Genomic DNA, 17,688 nt, shown 5'->3' with positions numbered 1-17,688 from the left:
CATATAACTTACTTGAGTCAATCTTATTGACTTCTTTTAAACTCTTTCCACAGCACCTGAGGGCAGAATTAGAGGGATTGGTGCCTGGCATAGACTTATTTTTTTTGAACTCTGTTCATGTGTGTTGATAGTTTTCTAAGGTTATGTCTACATAATGCCAAAACAAGCAAGTAGTTAGTAAGCAAATTCAGGCAGAAAATAGGGAAAAATAATGTAGTCTATTTGTTTGCCTCAATGGACAGTTTAATTTGGTTAAAATTATCAATCAGATATTTGTGATATTTCTGACATTCTGGACATCCTGAAAAACTGAAATGTACACAGGAAGTTCCTGAATTAAATGATAAAATTATTTCTGTTCCTGGATCCTAGGACCTTATCCTTGAAACAGGGAGAGGTGGGGCGCCTGGGTGGCTCAGTCAGTGAAGCGTCTGCCTTCGGCTCAGGTCATGATTTCAGGGTCCTGGGATAGAGTCCTGCATGGGGCTCCCTGCTCAGTGGTGAGCCTGCTTCACCCTCTCTCTCTGCCTGCTGCTCCCCCTGCTTGTGCTCTCTCTTTCTTTCTCTGTCAAATAAGTAAATAAAATCTTAAAAAAAAAAAAAAGAAAGAAAGAAACAGGGAGAGGTGACAAGCGTTCTGGATTGTCTCCTTTCATTACTCAGTGTCTTTGAGAAGCCGGCATGCTGTTGTTGGCTCCACTGTCTCACTAGATAGGATGATTGGGTTATCTACAAGATCTTGCCACTTTCTCACACTCAATAAATGTCTAAGTTGATTGTGACATTTTGCATGGGTCAATTTGTCCCAGAGGGGGGTCCAGTATATTTTGCTCACAAAAACTGGTACTTTGAGTTATAACATTTTGATTTATGTATTTAGTGCAATACTGTTAGAATGAAGAGGAGAATGTCAATGATTGTCCTTAAATGAAGGAAAAGAGGGGCATCGGGTCTTGTTTTCCATGGGCATGTCACTAACGCTTCCGCACTGGCCTCAGAGAGTGTCCTTGGCAGTGATTTGATAGTCAAACCTTTTTTGGAATGAAAACCCCAGTCTCTGATAGGAGGTTTTCCGGACAGCAGTTGTGAGTTTATATGAATCATGTCTCTGTGAAGCCCTAATGGCTGTCTCATCTGTGGTGGTTAAAGAAAGTGATAGAAATTCCCATCCGTTGAGTGTTTCTTAGGCGGCAGTCCAGTGCCAGGCACTTTATATATATTTTCTAGTGGTTTTCAACACTGACCATCTAAGGTAAGTATGATTATCCCCATTTTACAGTCAAGGGAGCTGAGATTTGGGGAGGGTTAATCACATAGCTCCATGTGGCTGAGCCAGCTTGAAAGCCTGAGCTCATTGCACTGCACCAAAACAGTTTATATTTAGAAAATATTGTGGTGTGCCAAATAGCAGAATCTAATTTGTTGCTTAAAAATGCAAGAGCTAGGGGCACCTGGGTGGCTCAGTCATTAAGCGTCTGCCTTCGGCTCAGGTCATGATCCCAGCGTCCTGGGATTGAGCCCCGCATTGGGCTCCCCGCTCAGCGGGGACCCTGCTTCTCCCTCTCCCACTCCCCCTGTTTGTGTTCCTGCTCTCTCTGTGTCTCTGTCAAATAAATAAAATCTTTAAAAAAATTATAATAATAAAAATGCAAGAGCTAATAATTTTTATTGTAAATTTATTTTGGAGCAAAGTGCAGAATGATAATGTTTTGACCTAGTAATAGGAGAAAACAACTCTATGGGACTGACCACAGTTCTAAGCTAGTTCTCAAATGTTCTGAATTTATCATAACCACATACACTTTTCTCAGCATTTGACACTGTGAGGACTTAATGGGATCTGCCATTCACATGGACCTACTATGCCTGTCTACTTTTGTCACAGCAATGGTGCTCATGGTTATTCATTATTTAAGGTGACTTTTTCTGTGACTACTTGATACATTTCCTGCATAAGCTGGTTAACTCTGTCCCATTTGAAGACCTCAGAAGATCTACTCCAGTTGTCCACTTTGCTCATTAATGCCTACCCCAGGCCACAGTGAGAGATGAGGGTTCAGTAGAAATTCATCTCCTCTAATGAAGAAAACGTTCTGAGCCTGTGCTGTATTAGCTAGTTAGTGGCCTTGTAGTGGTAAGGAAGAGATAGTGGCCTAATTAATTGCACAAGATGTGCCCAGGGCAGGAAGGATATATAGTATGGGTGGGTGAGGGAACAGTGGACTCTGGGTGAGGGGGCTGCAAAGGGGTTAGGCCTGGCAAGAAATGCTTGAAAATATGATGGCATCATCCAGGCTGTCTCTCTCTGGAATTATGAACAAGGGAAGAGGAAAGGTAAGAAAGAACTTGTTGCCTAGAGGGCTCAGACTCTCAAATAACCCTTGTATGTACATTTAAAGAAATCTTTTTCCGAGCTGAAGTTAGAGGTAGCCTGATCTTGATTCAATTCATCTGACTGATATAAAAGTCCCAGGGTTTTTAATGAGATCTTAGGTTTTTGATTGAAAAACGAACACATCCCTCCAACACAAATTAAACAGAGATTTGAAAAATATTCTTAGATCCAAATGGTACTTTCAGGAAGTATTAACAATGTGTACTGTTATCAACACTCAGAGAAGGGTTTTTTAGCCAGAAGTGAGTAGGTGAAATATATTTTCTTTCATTTAAAACATGAAAGGTTTTATTTGTTGATCTCTTTCCTTAGAGTTATCGTTGCTTAGCTCCCATCTGTGGAACCAGGAAAGTTTGGTCTGAGAGGTGCCTATGGGACCAATTCTGGGATTAGAAGTTCCCAGGGCTCACAAAACAGGAATGGATAGCCCTTAAGTGGTCATTTTAGTGAAATGTGCAATTCTAGTTGGGTAGAAAATGTTGTAGGTTGTTCATTCATTTGCTTATTCATCCACCAATTACTTGTGGAAGGATACTCAGTTTCACTGAATGTGCTGAGTGCTGAGGTACAGAGTAAACCGAACAGATCTGTATATGGGCTTACAAAGCACCCAGTCTAGAAGGGAATGAGGCAGGCAAGCCAAAATTCATAGTCTAATGTGATGGGTACTAGGAGAGGAGAAGTATTGGGTGCTATGGAAACAGATGAGGGGGACCAACCTAGACCTGAGTTACCAAGGCTTCCTACAGGATGTGATGTCTAAGCTGAGATATGAAAAGGAATTAGTTGAATAAAAGAATTGAAGATGGGGGGTGTGGCCAGAGTTTTGAGCAGAGGGAGAGCCTGAGTGAATAGGGGGGAAGACCTCAGCAAGCTTAAGGAACTGGAAGGAATTCAATAACTGGGTAAACATTGTTATGCTGATCAGATGGCAAATGGAAGAACAAGAAGCAAGACTGGCATCTAGGAGGGTCTAAGGCAAAACAGAAGAGGTAGGAGGAATAGATTGAAGAAAGAGATTCAGAACAGAAAACTGTTAATTGTGATGATGTTCTGGGACATGCTTCTCAAACCTTCATGTGCACATGAATTACCCGATATCTTATTAAAAGACAGGTTTGGGTTCAAGATCAAGAAAGCATGGACGTGTCCCTTTATGTGATGACTGGTAATTGTGGGGCAGTCCTGGTAGCTTAACTGGAGTTCCATTAGCTTGGGCAGTAATAAACACAGATTCCTAAGCATTGCTGACACAATGACTCTCCCTCTTCACTTTCATGAATTCCTCTAGTTTTCTTCCTGGCTGCAGTTGATAAGGCCACTTTTGAGTCAGTCTCAAATTGGCTCTGACCATGGCATGATTGGTGCCTCACCAAAAAGACACAGAGAAAGGTGGTCTCCTACAACTCGACAGTGGTTCTTAAGTTGTCCTTCCGAGGAATACTGCTGTTCTGTGAGCTGCAGAACACAGTGTTCCCCAACACTTAAATAAGAGTGGCAGTCTTTTCACCACCCAGGGGGGAAAAAAATGAATGCTAATGGAAAATTTTTCTTAATTTAAGTTTTTCTTCCATGACTTTCTCTTAATCCTTCGATGCTGGCCGCTATTTGAAGGCTAAGAATGAGTGCTGGTGGACAACCAAATGAGCAACAACAACATTAGCAGCAAAGCCGAGAGACACTGGTGCTGTTGTCTTCATGGCAACATGAGCTCATGGATGAAGTTTTATATTATATCTGTACACTGTGGCCACATTTGCCTGGTTAAAACTCTTTCGAGTTTACGCAATAGTACACATCAGGGTTTCCGTGTCTCTTCCAAACACAGCAGAAATGGACAAATTGGAGAAGCATGTTCTCTGACATATTGTCAGCCTTCTTCAACTTGCCCAAGCACTTTCAGGCCTCCCTCCTGTTCAGATCAGCACAGCAGCACTGCACAGAGGCTCTGTAGCCCAGCAGGACACAGTCTCCGAGTCACAGCGGTCTCAGGAAGGCTGCCAGGGCTCAGTTGAGCTTGGCATTTCCCCTCCTTCCAGCAACTCCCGGCTCTTATTTAGTTTTAAATTAAATAAAACTTGCAGCACATGGATTTGAATTAAAACAAGAGGCCTGATCTTTGTAATATGCACCACAACAATAGGAAAGCTAATTTGTGCGAAGCACATCTCCTCCTTTAATTTAAACCACAGAATTCTGCCTCTTTGGTTTCAAGGGAACTGAGAGCTGGGCCGGGGCAGCTCACTCCTGGCATTAACTAGGGCTGTGCTCGAGGGTAACAGGAACAGTTTCAGGGGAGCTCAGTGTTCCTCTTAAGCCCTTTGTGCTGGGTGTCACAAGATACACCAAGGCAGTTCCGAACTCCTGGCCTTGAATTTAAAGAAGGCCTTAAAAATGTCTCAGGGTAAACTTCCCCTAATTGACTCTAAACAGCAACCTAGCTACCAAAAAGAGAATTTGCATTACTGAAAGCTTTGCAAGGCAGAGAGACAACTACGGACCTTGAGACAATTCCTCATTTTCAGATTCCAAGGCTTTGTGTGTGTAGATGACTAGTCTATACAAAATAAATCAGGTAAGGTCTGTGCTAGGTGAGAAACCCAATCTGGGTTCTGACAGTTGCTTCACTCCATTTAATTGGCTCTAGTGACAAAAGGTGGAGGCCGGGGAAGCGGGTGGCAGCAGGGGTGGTGGGGTCATCCCTGAACAATGTGGGCTTTCCTCAAAAACATCATCTACTCAGCTCCAAGCCCCTTTTTCAAGGCTCGCTGCAGGTCCCACTCACTGGCGGGTGATGAGTGATAAACAGCTGGATCACTGATCAAGACTTTCACCTTGAGGTGAAATTTATATATCTTGGGCACCCTCTTTAGGAAAAATAATACAAAGAATGTCTTTTACCAACTTTACACACCATCAGAACACACTTGTAGGGCCCCTCTAGGGATCTTGGAAGGGGCCCGTGTGAATGAGGAAGACTGAGGCTTAAGCCTTGTTAGCTTTACAAGTGAATCCACTTCTGTTTGGCAGGCATTGCTAACTGTTCTGCCCAGTGCCAAAAGGGTATGCATAAGGTGAGGGTAAAGATGTTGGAAAAGGATTTATTAAATGGTAGATGTAGTTGACCAAGACAGAAAGTTCTAGTTCTTATTTGACTGGACTTTGAACCACCTGAGGTGCACTGTCTTAGTGAACCAAGTTTAGGCCACACAAAGCCAAGCTCTCTATAGGCTGCAAACCTCTTAAGGGCAAGGCCAGTATCTTTGTCTTTGTTTACCTAAATACCTACCCAAAGAGTGTGTCAATGAATGTCCACTGAAAGAAGAGCTGGAGGACTGTGAATGACTAAATGTGTACATAAGTTCATATTCCTGTTTTATTTTAAAATGTTTAATTTAAATTCAATTTAGTTAACATATAGTGTATTATTAGTCTTAGGGGTAGAATTTAGTGATTCATCAATTGCATATAACACCCAGTGCTCATTACATCAAGTGCCCTCCTTAATGGCCATCACCCAATTACTCCCCCTACCCACAACCCTCAGTTTATTATAGTTAAGAGTCTCTTATGGTTTGCCTCACTCTTTTTATCTTATTTTATTTTTCCTTCGCTCCCCTTATGTTCATCTACTTTGTTTCTTAAATTCCACATATGAGTGAAATCGTATGTCATGTGTCTTTCTCTGACTTATTTCACTTAGCATAATACCCTCTAGCTTCATCCACATAGTTACAAATGATAAGATTTCATTCTTTTCGATGGCTGAGTAATATTCCATTGTGTGTGTGTGTATCTATATATCTATATCTATATATATCTATATCAAATCTTCTTTATCCATTCATCTGTCAATGGACATCTGGGCTCTTTTCATAGTTTGGCAATTGTGGTCATTGCTGCTATAAACATTGGGATTGCAGTTTCCCCATTGAATCACTATTTTTGTATCCTTTGGATAAATACCTAGTAGTGTAATTGCTGGGTCATAGGGTAGTTCTATTTTTAACTTTTTGAGGAAACTCCATACTGTTTTCCAGAGTGGCTTCACCAGTTTGCATTCCCACGAGCAGTGTAAGAGGGTTCTCCTCTCTTTGCATCCTCGCCAACATCTGTTATTTCCTGAGTTGTTAATTTTAGCCATTCTGACTGGTGTGAGGTGGTATCTTATTGTGGTTTTCATCTGTATTTCCCTGATGCTAAGTGATGTTGAGCATTTTTTCATGTGTCTGCTAGCCATTTGCATGTCTTCTTTGCAGAAATGTCTGTTTATTGTCTTCTGCCCATTTTTTAACTGGATTATTTGTTTTTTGGGTGTGGACTTTGATAAGTTCTTTATAGATTTTGGATACTAGCCCTTTATCTGATATGTCATTTGTGAATATCTTCTCCCATTCTGTAGGTTGCCTTTTAGTTTTGTTGACTGTTTCCTTTGCTGTGCAGAAGCTTTTTATCTTGATAAAGTCCCAATAGTTCATTTTTGCTTTTGTTTCCCTTGCCTCTGGAGGCGTGTCTAGCAAGAAGTTGCCATGGCCAAGGTCAAAAAGGTTGCTGCCTGTGTTCTGCTCTAGGATTTTGATGGACTCCTGTCTTACATTTAGGTCTTTCATCCATTTTGGGTTTATCTTTGTGTGTGGTGTAAGGAAATGGTCCAGTTTCATTCTTCTGCATGTGGCTGTCCAATTTTCCCAACACCATTTGTTGAGGAGACTGTCTTTTTTCCATTGGATATTCTTTCCTGCTTTGTCAAAGATTAGTTGACCATAGAGTTGTGGGTCCATTTCTGGGGTTTTTATTCTGTTCCACTGATCTATGTGTCTGTTTTTGTGCCAGTACCATACTATCTTGATGTAATTTAGCTTGAAGTCTGGAACTGTGATGCCTCCAGCTTTGGTTTTCTTTTTCAACATTGCTTTGGCTATTTGGGGTCTTTTCTGGTTCCATACAAATTTTGGAATTGTTTGTTCCAGCTCTGTGAAAAATGCTGGTGGTGTTTTGATAGGGATTGCATTGAGTGTGTAGATTGCTTTGGGTAGCATAGACATTTTAACAATATTTGTTCTTCCAATCTGTGAGCATGTAATGTTTTTCCATTTCTTTGTGTCTTCCTCAATTTTTTTCATAAGTGTTCTATAGTTTTCAGAGTACAGATCTTTTGTCTCTTTGGTTAGGTTTATTCCTAGGTATCTTATGGTTTTTGGTGCAATTGTAAATAGGACTGATTCCTTGATTTCTCTTTCTGCTGCTTCATTGTTAGTGTATATAAATGCAACAGACTCCTGTGCATTGATTTTATATCTTGTGACTTTGCTGAATTCCTGTATCAGTTCTAGCAATTGTTTGGTGGAGTCTTTTGGGTTTTCTAGAGTATCATGTCATTTGCGAAGAGCGAAAGTTTGACTTGTTCTTTTCTGATTTGGATGCCTTTTAATTCTTTTTGTTGTTTGATTGCCAAGGCTAGGACTTCTAGTACTATGTTGAACAACAGTGGTGGGAATGGACATTCCTGTTGTGTTCCTGACCTTAGGGGGAAAATCTCAGTTTTTCCCCATTGAGGATAATATTCGCTGTGGGTCTTTCATAGATGACTTTTATGATGTTGAGGTATGTTTCCTCTATCCCTACATTGTGGATGGTTTTTATCAAGAAAAGATACTGTATTTTGTCAAATACCTTTTCTGCATTTATGGAGAGGGTCATATGGTTCTTATCCTTTCTTTTATTAATGTGGTGTATCATGTTCATTCATTTGTGGATGTTGAACCACCCCTGCAGCCCAGGAATAAATCCCACTTGGTTATAGTGAATAATCTTTTTAATGTACTGTTGGATCCTATTAGCTACATACTCCCATTTTAGATAAAGGGTCATTGTTCACCATCTCCAAAGGACTCTGAAAAATGTTTTGAGCTATGTAAAGAAAGGCTCCATATAAATGTATTGTTGAAGCATGGACAACTAGAGTCTTCCAGAGGGCTACTAAAAGTCATAATTCTAGGCATAGTTAAAAACACTAGGCTATATTCTAAAGCAAATATTAAAAAAAAAAATTTAAATGGGCTCCACGCCCAGCTTGAACTGTGGGGCTTGAACTCACAACCCTGAGATCAAGACCTGAGCTAAAATCAAAAGTCAGATGCTTAACTTACTGAGCCATCCAGGATCCCCAAAGGCAAATATTCTTTAAAGGGACTGTCTTTCTCTTCTGGTTTCCACAGAAAATGCTAGACAATATGTTATGTGATCTGCTCCTTTACCTTCTCTCTGGCTTATGTTACCTTAAGTTGACCTTTTAAATTCTTTATTTCCTGGCAAATACATTTAAAACTTTAGATCCTGAGTAAATAGAATATGACAGAATTCATGCAGAAAATCAAAGCTGAGTCTAGAGCATTCTTTTTTGAAGAAAAATACTGCACTGCACATGGTGAACTCACCTGATGCTTCCTATACTCTGATGGGGGTCAGTAGGTGCAGTGTAGAACTTGAACTGATGTGGGAGGGGTGTCACCCCCATGTTTGATTTATTGTGAAATGGACGAGGATCAGGTTTGTGTGAGAGCCATGTTATACATGTTGGGGTTGGCCTGTGTTAGGAAGGGCATAGTTTTGATTTAACTTTTATTCTCATGACCTTAGGGTAAATCTGAAGTAGTGTCATGCAGGTTAGAAGGCTCTAAATTCAAAGTCAAGAGGCTAGGGTTCAAGTCTCATTTTCTCTCTAACTGGTTGTAAGATGGTGAGCAAGATACCCAGTCTCTCCATGTCTCCCTCATTCTGGCTCTCTCTCTTTTCAATCTGTAGAAAGAGACTAATAATGCCTATTCTACCTTGCTCTGGATCTGAGTCTCAAAACATTGTTCGTAAAAGGTCTTAGAAAGGTTAGAGTGACTTTTGAGTTGAGCATCTATGATTCCATTATATAACCACATAACATTGCAATTTCCTCATTTTAAAGCTAAGAAGATAGCTTTTTAGGGGCAAATCCAATGTTTTTTCCACCATGTCAGGGAATATCATCAATATTATTAATTTGTAATTAAGATGGCATTAAAAATAGAAGTAACCCAATCTCTTTTTTGTTCAGATTCACTTCAATGTGAAAAGCATACAAAACAAAAATCTAGGCAAATCTATAGAAAGAAGGTTACTTTGGCCCAAGATGACTGCAACCCTTGAGGTCAAGCTGGTGAACTGCTAACAATGAGTGACTGATATCTAGCAGATGACATGGATGCTCAATGTGGAAGACAATGGTTGTCATTCTCTGGATTATAATCATATATAGTAGTAGATGTCCTGAAAATTTGGCATGATGGTCTTTTTGATGATGGGAACTAACTGATTGGCATTCTCCTGAATTAAACTAAAGATATCAACTCCCTTAATGTGATGAGGTTTTAGAACAAGGCCAGATAGTAAATATTTTAGGTTTTGTGGGCCATGTGATTTCTGTAGAAACAACTCAACTCTGCCTTTGTGATGCAACAACAGACAAGACAATATGTAAACAAAGGGGTATAGCTGTGTTTCAACTTTATTTACAAATAAAGTTGGGCTAGATTTGGTTCAAAGGCCATAGTTTGCTGACTCTCTGCTTTAGAATATCATAAAGATATCATCAAATTCTGGGCATCCTCACATCCCTTGGCCATACATACTGTATTGCTGGCCTCAGTTTTTAGCATAGTTCTAATTCCTACAGCTAAGCAAACATAGGAGGTGCCAGACCCTGGAGAAACCATCAAGTCAGGTGGCCATTTGGGCAGACACTTCATATCCCTACATGGCTATTCAAAACCTCACACCTTTCTCAAAGGGATCTTTGTAAAATAAAGCATTGTTTAAAATATAATACTTAAGTTTTAAAAATAAGCCAGAGTATTTATTCTCCAGAGTAAAACTACTGATGTTTTGATGGGAAGGAAGGAAAAGTGCTTTCTAGCTCCTAGAAATGACTTGCTAAAGGGCAACCCAGTGCTGACTTCCTATTTATAAGTGATCAAACTTGCCTTTTGTTTTCCCATAATAGAAGTCAACTTATTTCCAAAGTTCATTGCTGTTCTAAGTCAAAGATCACCTACCAGTTCAACTTATCCTCTTTATGACTCTTTCTCTCATTCCAGCGTATCTGGAAATGGAGGGAAGCACTGTCAGAAGCCTACAGAAGGGCAATTTTAAACTCTGGATCTCCATTTTTTCATACTTGGTTAAATAGCTCATTCTCAACCTGGAAACTACCAATGCTTTACTGTGCAAAACAGGCTAGAATGCAACAGAAAGTGAAATAAATCTTTTACTCCTAGTACTACTTCTGAAAATATGGATTTTGAGACACTTGGGTGGGTTCAAAGTGGAATCTCCTCTCACCTTTGGGAATTCCTGAACCACTTCAGGGCTCAGGAATGCTTTTGTCCTTGGCCAAGTTATATAACCTCTTTGAGGTCCTGAGCCTCAGTTTCTCCATCTAAAAAATGGTTTAATATCTGCTTCATAGAATGGATCTATAGTGAGTGGCAAATAGTAGATATTTAATAAGTGATAGTTTCCTCAGTTTTTCCATATCCCCCTGCATGCCCCAAATTGTATTTGCTTGCTCTATTCTGAGTCTGTTTGTTTGTTTATTGTAATTTCACGTATATTCCCATGAACTGCCCTGAGTGTAAGTAAGTGTATTCATACATAGAAGGCATGTAAGGAAAAAGGTCCCCTGAATAAGGCAAGACTGATGGTAGGAAAATTGATTGGACAGAAAGAAATCACAATTTCCAGAGTAGTTCAGGGTCAGAAAATTCATTTGGTTTATTTTCTTTTGGACAAAGGAGCTTTCAGGTATGGTTTAAACAAGTAGAACATAAGCTTCTTGAGAGCAGAGAACTTGTCAGTTACATCCACTAGTGTTTAGAACTGCTCTTGGCACTAGGTGAGTATGCAGTTAATACCCGTTTTCTCAACTAATAACTGAGCATACTTAGATATGATTCACTTTTGTGTTAACTACAGGAAGTTCCTGGAGCTTTGCATAGGAAAGGAAAGGGATTCCAGGGAGAAGTCTTAACATTGGACAAAGATGGCACCACTTATACACTATTTATCTTCAAGTACACAATATATGAAATGACTATGCAAATTCCCTGATATGAAAATTGATCTGGAATAGGTCAGGGGAAAGTCGAATACCTATTCTATGCCAGTTTCTGGCAGATACTGTATTTTCCAACAAAATTCCCTTTAGCTTCATTTTCTTCTTGGAAAGAAATCCCACTGTTGCTCAGAACTTAGAGTATCAGCATGGTACTAGGTACGATGGGGTAGAGTAGTAGATGCAATGTGTTAAGAGGACCAGGAGATCTCTACATTTCCTGAGGCTGCTTTCCACGTGCTGTAAGAGTGTGAGACAACAGGAGTACTAGCATATAACATAGTTCACGTACCTGAAAACATCATCATGTGCTGAAAATTCCAGGGGATCTTCTGTTTCCGGCCCAGATTCAGGAGGAAGGAGAGGGGATATATGTTGCAGGCTCTGGCAACAAAAATTGCGAGCTACCGATAAGCACAGGGAAACATTGAGGAAAACATTGCTGCAATGAGGCTGCGAATCCTTGAACTTTAACTATTATGTTCTTAAGCTTCTCTATTTTATGGCCCAGAAAACAGGGATAAATATGTCAATACCTGTATGTCCAACTTGCTTCCAAAATTCATCTTTAAATGTCAATTCTTGTCCAGAAATAGCAGAGAACTCTGCTTTTCTTTGAATATCTACCTGGTTTAGAATTGTTAACCCTGTACCATTTCAATCACTGTAAATTTTCTCATCACATTTATGTTGCTGATGCCTGACTCTTGGCTCAACTCTGCTGCAAAATGTGAGGCAGAGACCGTTCAGAGGCTGGGGCATTATCTTCTCAAGCAGCACTTTAGAAAGGATAAATGTACTTCTCATGATTGCCATCTTACCTTCCATCAGTTTATACTCCCTGTATCTGGCAAGCTTCACTTACTTTTTTTCTCTTAGTGGATTTAATTTTGACAGGAATTGCCTGTCTAAATGTATAATACCACTCCTTTAGGAAGCATTTTGTTAAAGTTCAGGATTTACAGGTTAAAATCTACAAAAATACTGGTGGTAGTCATCTCTTCCCTTTCGTCACCCAGGACTCCTTCCCTGAGAGTCTGTAGATTCTAGTTTGTCCTCAAATGGGAGGGAGTTATGTGGGAAGAGGGAGCTTCCATCTAAGATGTAGGTTTTGGATGAGATTGGAGTGTTCAGTTGAATGTTTAGTGAAAAGAGGCAGAAGGCAAATGCAGATGCTTACTGGAACAGGGCTTACAGAAGAGGGGTCAACTCTCCTTGCTGTCAGGATCACATGCCTGTGATCTGATGGGGCATCTGCCCATTTTCCAGAGGACAACAGTTGCTGACTGTACTTGGGGACATCCATAGCAGCTCAGTATCCTATCAGAGAGACATCCATTCCTACTGGGGAATGCTTATACCCCAGGCCTAGAGCTACAAAAGTCCTCTGCATTAAAAGGGAGGTCTAGGGGCGCCTGGGTGGCTCAGTCGGTTAAGTGTCTGCCTTTGGCCCAGGTCATGATTCCAGGGTCCTGGGATCGAGTTCCGCATTGGGCTCCCTGTTGAGTGGGGAGCCTGCTTCTCCCTCTCCCTCTACCTGCTGCTCCCCCTGCTTGTACTCTCTCTCTCTAATAAAAAATAAAAAAATCATAAAAATAAATAAATAAAAGGGAGGTCTATATTTTATCTGTTATTTTACTTATAGGAAAGGATAATCTTATTAAAATAAACTCACATGTACACTTACATAAGACATTGGAATCACACCTATAACGCTAATTTCATCTGATCTTTACTCTGTGTATCCTATTTTCAAAGTCCTCACTGGAAAAGAGATTTAGAAATATTTCTAAAGCTTAATAATCCTGACTATATTCAGATACACTCTAACGCAGATTAAGTATATTTCTCTGTAAAGAATGGATTGATATATTTTTATGTAAATGATTCATAATTTAAGAACATACTTTGACTATTCAGGAAATAAATATATTTTGAATATTCATTTTTTGAGTATTCTATTCTCCTTCAGTTTTCCCCCTTTATTTCTCTCAGTATTTTCCAAATTTCTTATCTTGGAAACAGAAGCATTTAATAAAGATCCCAATTTCTTAGGATCTTTTCCCTCCTACTAGAAATTATATATCTGCCATGAATTTGAGCCTTGCAATAAACTTGAGGAAATTACTTTAACAATTTAACAGAATAAACAGTAAAAGTAAGTAGTTTGCTCTTTTCCCTCATCACTCCATGTTCTGTATTTCAAAGGATACAAAGGCTCCGAGTATAAAAAGAGCATTGAAGATATGATTCTGGAACGTGAATAGCGCCAGGCCCATGTAACAGAAGATGACATTCTCGGCCAAGAAGTTCATAAATTCAAACAACTGAAAACAAAACAGAAACCAAAAACCATTAATTATGACTCAGGTTTGAATCCACTTAATATCTTGTAACTGTTTTGGTAAGTGGATGGTCCTCTTGTATCTGGGAAGGCCACCCATTGGCCTTGTGTTCCAGTTCTGGAGGGTTACAGGGCCCCTGACTACCCTGTCGGGCCCTCTGACTCTACCCTGGCTCTCCACCCAGTGACAGATGTGGCAGCCATGTCAACATCCTATCTTCCTTTTCAACTGCAAGGCTGCTAGAGATACACCTGGGTCTATCAGCCAGCATGATCCTCCACGGAACAATTCCTACAAGGATGATAGAATATTCCTTGTTATAGAAATTTACGTGATTGCTTAAGGTATACCATAGGAAAGGATGCAAAGACTGTTTAGCTTCTTCTGACATTACTCAGTAGCTGCCGTTGAGTTCCTAGGCCCTGAAAACTTTTCAAAAGAAGTTTTAGCTAAATTACCTTCCTCAGGCAGGAAGGAGGGACAAACTTGGAAAACTTGGAAGCTTGTAATAAGAATGAATGTCAATTATATTTCAACGTTAGAATGATCAGTATACTTCAAACCCCAGACAATGAGACTCATTAAATTGACTGATGTAGGTATATCCATTAAATGTCTACAATTTCTAGCTGGTAAAAAGAAAATGATTAATCCCAGGGATCAGTTTATGCAATGAGAACACAATAGATACATCAAATTCAGTCAGAGGAATGGAGTAATAACATGCTATGCAGAGGGATGCTCTCAAGAGTTATTCTTAGGTCATTAACTAAACAATTTAAGTTGAGCATGAAAAACGTTCTCTAACTTCCGGATTAGAAGTAAAAGGGAAATGTGTCCAGGGGCTACAACAAACACACATTTGGAAGAGACTTTAGTTTATGTTCCAGAATTTTCATTTGGAAGTTTCTGAAACTTCATTCTCAGCCCTACATAAATCACCATGTTAGGTAAACGTCTCTGGAGGCATTTCTCTTGACTTTTTAAGGACTCATTATTTTTTCCTGTAATGTATTTACAGCCCCACAAATAATGCCCAATACCTGCTTACCGACAGTTGACAGAAAGAAAAGCAAAGTCTTGTCAGAAACATTATTTAAAGCCAGTAATAGAAATAAAGGATTAAAAAAGACATAGCTCCTGTGGTCTTTCTGCAGTGGCAGTGATCATTAATTATCCTGAGGACTTGTTTCACATTCTAGACCAGCTCATCTTAACAAACACTGTCACCCAAATAACCACAAAAACTTGAAAACATGCGAGAAAATATAGGGGATGGGGAACATTTTGCTCCCTCCTCATATCTTTACTTTTTCAAAAAGTGAGATTTGGCTACTGTCTTAATCTGCTCAGCCTACCATAACAAAATGCTATAGACTGGCTGGTTAAAACAACAGAGATTTATTTCTCATAGTTCTGGAAGCAGAGAAGTCCAAGATCAAAGGGTCATGTCAATCAGTTAGGTTCTGGTGAGAATCCTCTTCCTGATTTGCAAACAGCAGTCTGCTTGCTGTATCCTCACATGGCAGAGATCTCTCATGCCTCTTCTAATAAGGGCACTAATCCCATCATGAAGCCTCCACCTTCATTACCTAATCAGCCCCCCAAAGCCCCACCTCTATATACCACCACATTGGAGGTTAGGACTTCAACCATAGGAATTTGGTCGGGGGAGGGACACAAACATTCAGCTATGGCACAGCTATCCAGTTTTTAACATTAAAAAACGCATGCAAGATTAAATTCATAGAGTCTCTTCTCCTGTCCCCCGTCCCAAGTACTGTAGAAGGGACATTTTGCCATCTAAGATCCACCTCTTCTTGGTGATCATACTCCAATTTCCCTCTGGGGTCCACTTTCTTCCCCACTCTCAGCTCACATGTTGAAGCCTCCATTAGCTCAGATCTGGAATATATGATTTAGGACTAAACCACTCAAATCAATGCATTTCTCTAGCCAGAATGTTTGGTTGAGAAATGGGTGTGGTGCATTCAGAGCCAAAGAAATACAATGAGACCTGGCAAGAAATGCTGGGACAAAGACCCCCATCTTTTCACAGTGTGAGAAAGTAGGATGCACGCTAGGGAGCTGCTGCTAGCCATCTTGTGATCACAGGGGAAACAGTGGTCTGAACGAGAAGCCATGTCCTGACAACGCTGCTCAACCTGTATTCAGCCTCTCCCAAAGCAAAATCTACCCTTGGACTATTGAATTAAAAAGACCAAGAAATCACTTTTTTTGTTGGAGGTGAGGTTTCTATCACTTAGAATGATATATATTCCTTCACAGTCCTGTACTAGTTTAACAAAACAAAACAAAACAAAACACCTGACTCAATATGGGTTATAAAAAAAAGGGTGGGTGATCAACTTTTGACTTTGTTCAGATAGCAGCAAAGTCAGTGACCCCTGCCCAACCCCACCCCTACTTCCACCTCCCAGTTTCAACCTATTCCTCACGTTAAAGGGAAAAAAAAGATTTTTCTTCTTCTATTGGTTGTTGAGATGTGATGGGAATTCTCCCCCCCTTTTTTTTTATTATGTTATGTTAATCACCATACATTACATCATTAGTTTTTGATGTAGTGTTCCATGATGCATTGTTTGCATATAACACCCAGTGCTCCATGCAGTACGTGCCCTCTTTAATACCCATCACCAGGATAACCCATCCCCCCACCTGCCTCCCCTCTACAACCCTCAGTTTGTTTTTCAGAGTCCATAGTCTCTCATGGTTTGTCTCCCCCTCCGATTTCCCCCCTTCATTCTTCCCCTCCTGCTATCTTCTTCTTTTTTTTTTTAACATATAATGTATTATTTGCTTCAGAGGTACAGATCTGTGATTCAACAGTCTTGTACAATTCACAGCACTCACCATAGCACATACCCTCCCCAATGTCTATCACCCAGCCCTCCCACCCCCCACGACTCCAGCAACCCTCAGTTTGTTTCCTGAGATTAAGAATTCCTCATATTAGTGAGGTCATATGATACATGTCTTTCTCTGATTGACTTATTTCATTCAGCATAATACCCTCCAGTTCCATCCACGTCGTTGCAAATGGCAAGGTTTCATTCCTTTTGATGGCTGCATAATATTCCATCATATATATATATATATATATATATATATATATATATATATATATATACCACATCTTTATCCATTCATCTGTCAATGGACATCTTGGCTCTTTCCACAGTTTGGCTATTGTGAACATTGCTGCTATAAACATCAGGGTGCACGTACCCCTTCAGATCCCTACATTTGTATCTTTAGGGTAAATACCCAGTAGAGCAATTCCTGGATCATATGGTAGCTCTATTTTCAACTTTTTGAGGAACTTCCATACTGTTTTCCAGAGTGGCTGCACCAGCTTGCATTCCCACCAACAGTGTAGGAGGATTCCCGTTTCTCCGCATCCCCGCCAACATCTGTCATTTCCTGACTTATTAATTTTAGCCATTCTGACTGGTGTGAGGTGATATCTCATTGAGGTTTTGATTTGGATTTCCCTCATGCCAAGTGATGTTGAGCACTTTTTCATGTGTCTGTTGGCCATTTGGATATCTTCTTTGAAAAAATGTCTGTTCATGTCTTCTGCCCATTTCTTGATTGGATCATTTGTTCTTTGGGTGTTGAGTTTGATAAGTTCTTTATAGATTTTGGATACTAGCCCTTTATCTGATATGTCATTTGCAAATATCTTCTCCCATTCTGTTGGTTGTCTTTCGGTTTTGTGGACTGTTTCTTTTGCTGTGCAAAAGCTTTTTATCTTGATGAAGTCCCAATAGTTCATTTTTGCC

The 17,688-nt window shown here is 40.0% G+C and overlaps 1 protein-coding gene across 5 annotated transcripts in view; it reads right to left on the bottom strand.

Moving 5' to 3' along the window:
• The window catches only part of SLC9A9 (solute carrier family 9 member A9), a 678,420-nt gene that overhangs the window by 219,126 nt on the left and 441,606 nt on the right, over window positions 1–17,688 (bottom strand). For all 5 annotated transcript variants that reach the window (XM_032408521.1, XM_032408519.1, XM_032408520.1 and 2 more), the window contains 2 exons: window positions 13,751–13,864; window positions 11,830–11,941 (listed from right to left, as the gene is read on the bottom strand). In XM_032408521.1, coding sequence (XP_032264412.1) covers window positions 11,830–11,941; window positions 13,751–13,864 — 226 coding nt within the window. The remainder of the gene's footprint in view (window positions 1–11,829; window positions 11,942–13,750; window positions 13,865–17,688) is intronic.

The sequence above is a fragment of the Phoca vitulina genome, unplaced genomic scaffold (assembly GCF_004348235.1).
Source record: "Phoca vitulina isolate PV1807 unplaced genomic scaffold, GSC_HSeal_1.0 scaffold10, whole genome shotgun sequence".
NCBI lineage: Eukaryota > Metazoa > Chordata > Mammalia > Carnivora > Phocidae > Phoca > Phoca vitulina.
This window is presented reverse-complemented; position numbering and strand designations above follow the sequence as displayed.